At 37.6% G+C, this 6,365-nt stretch overlaps 1 protein-coding gene across 1 annotated transcript; it reads right to left on the bottom strand.

The window, feature by feature from the left end:
- Window positions 1–2,075: 2,075 nt before the first annotated feature.
- Window positions 2,076–4,006, bottom strand: LOC115820256 (interleukin-8-like). Its single transcript, XM_030783754.1, has 4 exons — window positions 3,940–4,006; window positions 3,578–3,710; window positions 2,530–2,616; window positions 2,076–2,262 (listed from the first exon to the last, which is right to left on the bottom strand). Exons 1-4 carry the CDS (start codon window positions 3,992–3,994, stop codon window positions 2,250–2,252), a joined length of 288 nt encoding a protein of 95 aa, XP_030639614.1. The 5' UTR covers window positions 3,995–4,006; the 3' UTR covers window positions 2,076–2,249.
- Window positions 4,007–6,365: the final 2,359 nt, after the last annotated feature.

Here is a 6,365-nt window from a genome sequence, read left to right on the forward strand (position 1 = left end):
AATAAGCAAATACACGTTCAGCAAAAGAACATGTCAGATGGAGACAGAGATGAAAATAATAAAAGGAAGTCACAGGAAATCGCAGTGACACAGATCTAAACCTGAACACAGTTATTTCAGAAATACAATAAACTCACACTTATGAGAAATATATAATCATTTAATCAGAACTTACAAAAACTGTGATTCACTTTGTGATTCCCATAATGTCTAGTCAGAATTAGGGGTGTGCATGAATGGGGAATGCCTTATTTGGAAAAAAATGAGATTCTAACTAATCATAACAAATACAAAATAGAAAACCCATTCTTTTTTTTTTAAATTTTCTCAAGCAATGTGATTGTTATAGTGCAATGACATGGATTTTCATATCGGCTTGGTTGCACTGACAGTAAAGAGAGTGAGGGAGGGAGAAGGGTTCCTTTTAAATGAGTGTGTGCACGCGAGTGTGTTTGTGTGTGTGTGTATGTGTGTGTGAGCTTGGCCAACCTGCAGGTTAACTCAATGCTGCTTTTGGACTGACTGAGCATGAACTGACATTGTTTATTGACATAGTACAAGTGAGGGTGAAGTACAAGTAGGATGATACTGTAAATCCTCAAATAGTGGCTGGGTCTTTAACTATTGAATTACATATATTCGGGTCGAATTATAGCTGGGGATCCTACCTGTTTGGGCAAATAAAGGCCGGTTCCAAATTCAGGCTGGGTACAAAAAAAAAAGAAAGAAAGAAAGAAAACCCTCAAAATACAGAAAGTCTCAAGTGGTAAACTCATGAAAGAAGTTCTATAGTTACTCAAAGATAATGTCTGCTATTCTAAACACAGAAATGTTTAAGTGCCTTCTCACAAAGCCAGCAGCCAGCTACAAACAGTTTGGCTAACTGACAACAAATGTAGCTTATCATATCTAGCTTGGCTGGGTAAATATAAACATAAGGGGAAAGTTTTTCTTAATAAAGAGAAGCATTTCCGCTCTCTCACACATAAGTCGGTTTCTTTCCTCACTAACAACTTCAGAAGCTGCGCTGAAGAGTCATTTGCCATCAACATTAGTGCATGGCACCGACAGAAATAATAATAGTCTGTCTCAAATAAAGATCCATCCAAAATTACAAGTCACTGATAAATCTATTTTGTTAATGAAGTCATCGCTATCCAAGTCTGATGTTTTCCAGCAAATACCTGATATAAGAGCCAACCACGCTGACCAAATTTCCCACAATGTGTGTTTCAGAGTAGGATGCCAGTGGGGGAGGTGGAGCGTCTGAGACAACATATCCTTCACAAATAATATTTCTTATGTTTTAAAAACGTCTCAGTCTAGTTTCAAAGCCACCCTGGTACGCCAAAGGATCAATGTTGTTACATTACTCTTTTCCCCATGCCTCAAGCACGTCTATAAGTGGAGTTGGGGCTTCTTTGTTTTGCATATTTCATCAACTATTAAATATTTGATTGAAAAGTGTGTATTTATGGTTATGGTGGTAGTGTTGAGATTCCTACATATATATTTGGTGGGTGTTTTTTTTTTCAGTTTTTATTGTTATATAGATTTGGTTACCTGCTGACCAGGCTTTATTCTCATTCTACCAAGGGTGTGATTTGAAAGTTTTGAGGAACTGGTGATTTCTAGTTATTTCCTTTTATTCTTCAATGGCTCATCAAAAATTTCCCATCTGTTAGCTTTTCTTTCTTTCTTTCTTTTTTAAGTATGTCATTTTTTTCACTATGACATATTTAAGCATCAAAAGAATTTGTTGGATATGGAAATGATAGGAAAAAATGTGGTTGGAAATTTAAATGACACTGTTTTAAATCTGAGCACAGTTTATTACAATTAAACAATGGGCCATGGTCCTAAAAATATAAACAGTTGGTCATGAATTCTAAAACATATGGCGGACATCCCAAAAGCAGGTATATGAACACAGACCAGCTGTGCTCTAAGCCAGTGATCCCAACACAGATCATAAATAACAATAAATAAATTAATACAGTTTCTGATTAAATACTGAAATGCATAAATACTGCTAAATTCTTCATTCATAAATATGGGAAGCATGTTGTTATTAATGCTGTATTTGTTGTGGTTCTCATTTGTTGATAAAAATCTCTGGTGACAGTGTCTTTAAAACAACAGCCTCCAAAGACAATCCTGAGATCTTCTCCGTTCCCTTACACTCCAGAGCGAGGTCACAGTTTTTGGCAGCAGACCTGATGTGATCCTTCCAGCTGTCTGGCATGAGCTCAAGGCTTCTTGCTACAAAATAAAAGTCCAAAAGTGTTAATTCCACTTACGGTTTAACAGTTTGTAGAGTCTGTGTACAGACACAGAAGAAAAACCATGAAAATTGATATATTTGACTAAGTTAACAATTAAAGACTGCAGAATGACTGTTAACAATCAGCTTTTTGTTTATCAGTGCTTTGTATCAGTTAATCAGGTCCACAGACTGTCGTTACACCATAGCACTTTTTTAATCAGTGTCTCCTAACATAGCGAACATGGTAAATGGTCACTACTTACTTGGCAAGGATCTTATCAATGACCTTCTTAACCCAGGGGGCAGTGGTATCCAAACAAATCTTGTCACCACTGTGCTTCAGAGTGGCACTGCAGGATGTTAAGAGAAAAAGACCAGATAAAACAGCATATTGTTACGACCCTTGGTCGTTAGTTCTTGTGTATGTTTCTGTTGTTTCGTTGTGTGGGTGTGTGTCTTGCTGCTGTTGGTTCGTTGTGTGGGTGTGTGTCTCTCTGCAGATGTGCGGCGACGGGATTGGCTCCACGAGGCAAGTGGGATTCCGTCGTTTTTCCAGTAGGCTGCGGGGAAAGCTTTTAAAAAGGACCAACGGACCAGCGGAGAGGCGAGGAACAAACAGAGAGAGATTTTGTTGTATTGGATTAGTGGGTTATGTGTTTTTTGTTAAGTGTTCCTCCTGTAGAAAAGAAACCGTTTGTTAATTGTGTGAGTGTTCTGTTAGTTTCTGTTGTTTAAAATCGTGCCATAAGAGTGTTCGTAGTTTTTTTTTTGTTGTGCGGTTAACATCTGTTCTGTTTCCGCCCTGGGAGCTGTAGGGGTGAGCTGACATTTCTGTTACCTTTATCGTTTTCTCCTGTTTTTTGTTAGATAGGGAGTTAGTGTAAGGTTTGTCTTTATTTTGTCTTTTCTTTCTGTTAGAGTAGGTAGTTCTTTTTTTAAAAATAGCTAGTTTTCATTTTGGTTATTATTTTGGCCTGGGCAAACCCCGACGCTGTTCTCCCCTCTCTTTTCTTTTATTTTTGTGTAAATAAAATTGTAAATATCACTGGCAATCATATGGTCTCGGTCACTTTTATGTTGCACCCAGTACCCCTAGAGCTGGGACGTAACAATATCCAAATACAAAACACCTCTGTACTAAGATTATGCCATTGCCTGTGGGACATGGGATAGTTTCATGAAAATCTACCACTCTGAAGATTAAACAAGCCATTTCCCATTTCCTTATTACTCCGGGAACAGCTGAACAGTAAAGAGCTGATGACTGACTGTGACTATGAAGCAGAGAGACAGGAAAACAGTAGGACTCACATGATCTCTGTGTCTTTACAGTGTGGGCTTGGAGGGAACAGCTCCACTTTCTCAATGAGTTTACCCATAAACCTGCTTTCAGTCTCAATGCAGCGACAGCGAGGGTCAGCTCCTACGCCCGTCAAACTCATTCCTGTGGAAAGTTGAAAATAACAATCAGTTTTTAAGAATAATGCTATGGAGGATTTTGTGATCTTTACAATATGGATGAAAGCATGAGAAATGCAACTGCAAGTGCAGCAGAAGATATTTGACTGGAGAATACTTAGAGACCAAAAATGAATTCTGCATGTAGTTACACGCATTATATTTAACCTATCACAGGTGAAATTTAGAAATTTAGATATCAAATATCAACTTACCCTCAGTAATACTCAGAACTGCCACAAATACAATGACAGAAGAGCAGAAGTTCATCTTGATTTCAGAGTGAAGTGACCAACAGTGATGTTAAACCAGCACAGCTGAAGTTAATTTTTGTAAAAGGTCTGTTCAGTGGAGATGTATCCAGTAGTTCTTGTGCTGAAACTACACTTCTGTCTGAAGGAGTTGTGTTTACAGTGTGTCGTCCTCACTCACAGGCGATAATGTGACACAGTGTGGGACTGCTGCTCTTTTAAAGCTACTGGCTGGAAGTGAGTCACACATGACATTGCGCAATCCTGAAATCGGGGAGAGTCTGCACTGATGCCATGGCATGAGCTCATGGGCTCATACTCTACAAATCATTTCCGTCAAAACCAATTGACAAATCCGTGAAAAAATAATCAAAGATATGCAGTATATCATGAAAGACAGAAAACAATTGCAACAATTCCTGAACTGAAAGCACAAGAAGATTAAATTACAACAAAGTATAACAGCAAACTGTCGGTGTGAAAAAAAATCTTTACAGTAAAGGCAGTAGCCAACATTTGGTTCTGCTCAAATCAGTGTAAATACACACATTTTGAATTGTCCTAGACAGCTTTAAACAGACACAAAGAGGCTACAAGCTCAAGTTTAGTGACTTTTGGGGTGAGCTTGCTTCAACTAGAGTCCTGCATGGGCTTGAAATTTAGGGGTGAGTTCTACTGAAAATGAAGGCTGAAAGACTTATCAAAGCTTGCTTGCCCCTTCCAAATTATTCCTCAGAAAAGAATTTGATTTCTTATACACTGGGATTGTTCAAATGTCACACATTTTTATGCAGATTGTGTGTAAATAGTATTTCAGGAAATGTCTGATTTTGACTGTCAGATTAATGAAGTTTTATAAATAGGCACAGACAAACATCCAGTGTTCACATACACACACATACACACACACACACACACACACACACACACACAAATGGACTCATTGAATTCTGAAATATCCTGTGTCTTTTGTAACAAACTGCATGTAGTGACTGTTGTTCATTCTCTCAGTGACACATCATGTTTCTTTTCATTAGTAATACAGTGAAGCTGCAGAATATCTTGCCTAATAACCCAAATATTTTGTGATGTAGCAATATGTCATAAACAGTCACCCTACACCAAATGGATTATTAGTACAGCTTAGAAAGATGATATTTAAAAAAAAGAGAGTTTTTCTGCTGAAAAAGCACACAGCAGTGGTGTATCTCTAAAATAAAGAGTAATAAGAGTCTCTCTTTTATATCACACCCAAAAGGTTAGATATGTATGAGATGTAGAATCATATGCTCCCCAAAGATCTTTGCATGACTAGAGAAAGTATTTGTTTACTTGTTTTTGTCCAGTTCCCTCTGTCCCTGCACTGTCATAATAAAATGTCAATAGGGAATATTGCTGTTTATGACAGCATTTGTGACATCACAAATAGTTGGTGTGTAAGGCAGGGTACATCAATGTATTACTAATGAAAAAAACATGATATGTTAATGAGAGAGTGAACCAATGTCACTTCATGCAGTATGTTGCAAAAGACACAGGATATGTCAGAAATCAATGAGTCAAGGGAGGTTAACCACCCCCCCCCCCCCCTTTATGCATGCATGCGTGTGTGTGTGTGTGTGTGTGTGCACGAGTGCGTGTTTGTGCTTGTGTGTATGCGTGGGCACATGCGTGTGCACGTGAGTGTGTGTGTGTTTGTGCGTATGTGTGCGTGTGCATATGTGTGTACACGTGTGTGTGATTGTGTGTGTGTGCGTGTGTGCATGCATATCACTTGAAAATATGTGCTTAACTATTCCACACCATGATTACTATACAAGTTTTAAAACATCTTCATTACATATTTTTATGGATAGTCTATGACACACTTTTGTCATAACCACTCAGATATATCTGTTATCTTCAAAACTGACAAGCACTGTTATCTTCAGTCACCTTTATGTTGAAATAATTTCTGCTGTCTTGGTCTGGATTTTCTTTGCTGTCTCAGCAGAGATGAACACGTGAAAACCAACACAGCAAATAACCACCTGTGACACAATAATGAAAACATTCTCATTTCATTTCCTGTATATGTGTCCTGACCTCCTGTCAACTCTATCAATAGGAAAAAACTTTAAATGTCAAAATACTCCCCATGAGAGCTTGTAAATTAACTGGTTCAAGTAACAGAGGGCAATCAACACATATTTAACAAGGAGACTTATCAAAACTATTAGAATCGTTATACAATGATATTTCTTTCTTTCTAATATTTTTGTCTCTGACATGTTCTAAAGGCAAATGACTGAAATTTTATTAAAACAATGCACCATGAGTTTTGTATGGTTTTGTGCACATATAATATCTTGTGATAAATTTAACGAAGGTTAAATTGTCTCGTTGTTTTT

Source organism: Chanos chanos, chromosome 9, assembly GCF_902362185.1.
Source record: "Chanos chanos chromosome 9, fChaCha1.1, whole genome shotgun sequence".
NCBI lineage: Eukaryota > Metazoa > Chordata > Actinopteri > Gonorynchiformes > Chanidae > Chanos > Chanos chanos.

Coding starts and splice junctions, on each gene's coding strand:
- LOC115820256 (XM_030783754.1), bottom strand. CDS start 3,994: ATGAACTTCTGCTCTTCTGTCATTGTATTTGTGGCAGTTCTGAGTATT. Junction 3,711..3,939: donor AGTTCTGAGTATTACTGAGG/GTAAGTTGATAT, acceptor AACTTTCCACAG/GAATGAGTTTGACGGGCGTA. Junction 2,617..3,577: donor TGTAAAGACACAGAGATCAT/GTGAGTCCTACT, acceptor AACATCCTGCAG/TGCCACTCTGAAGCACAGTG.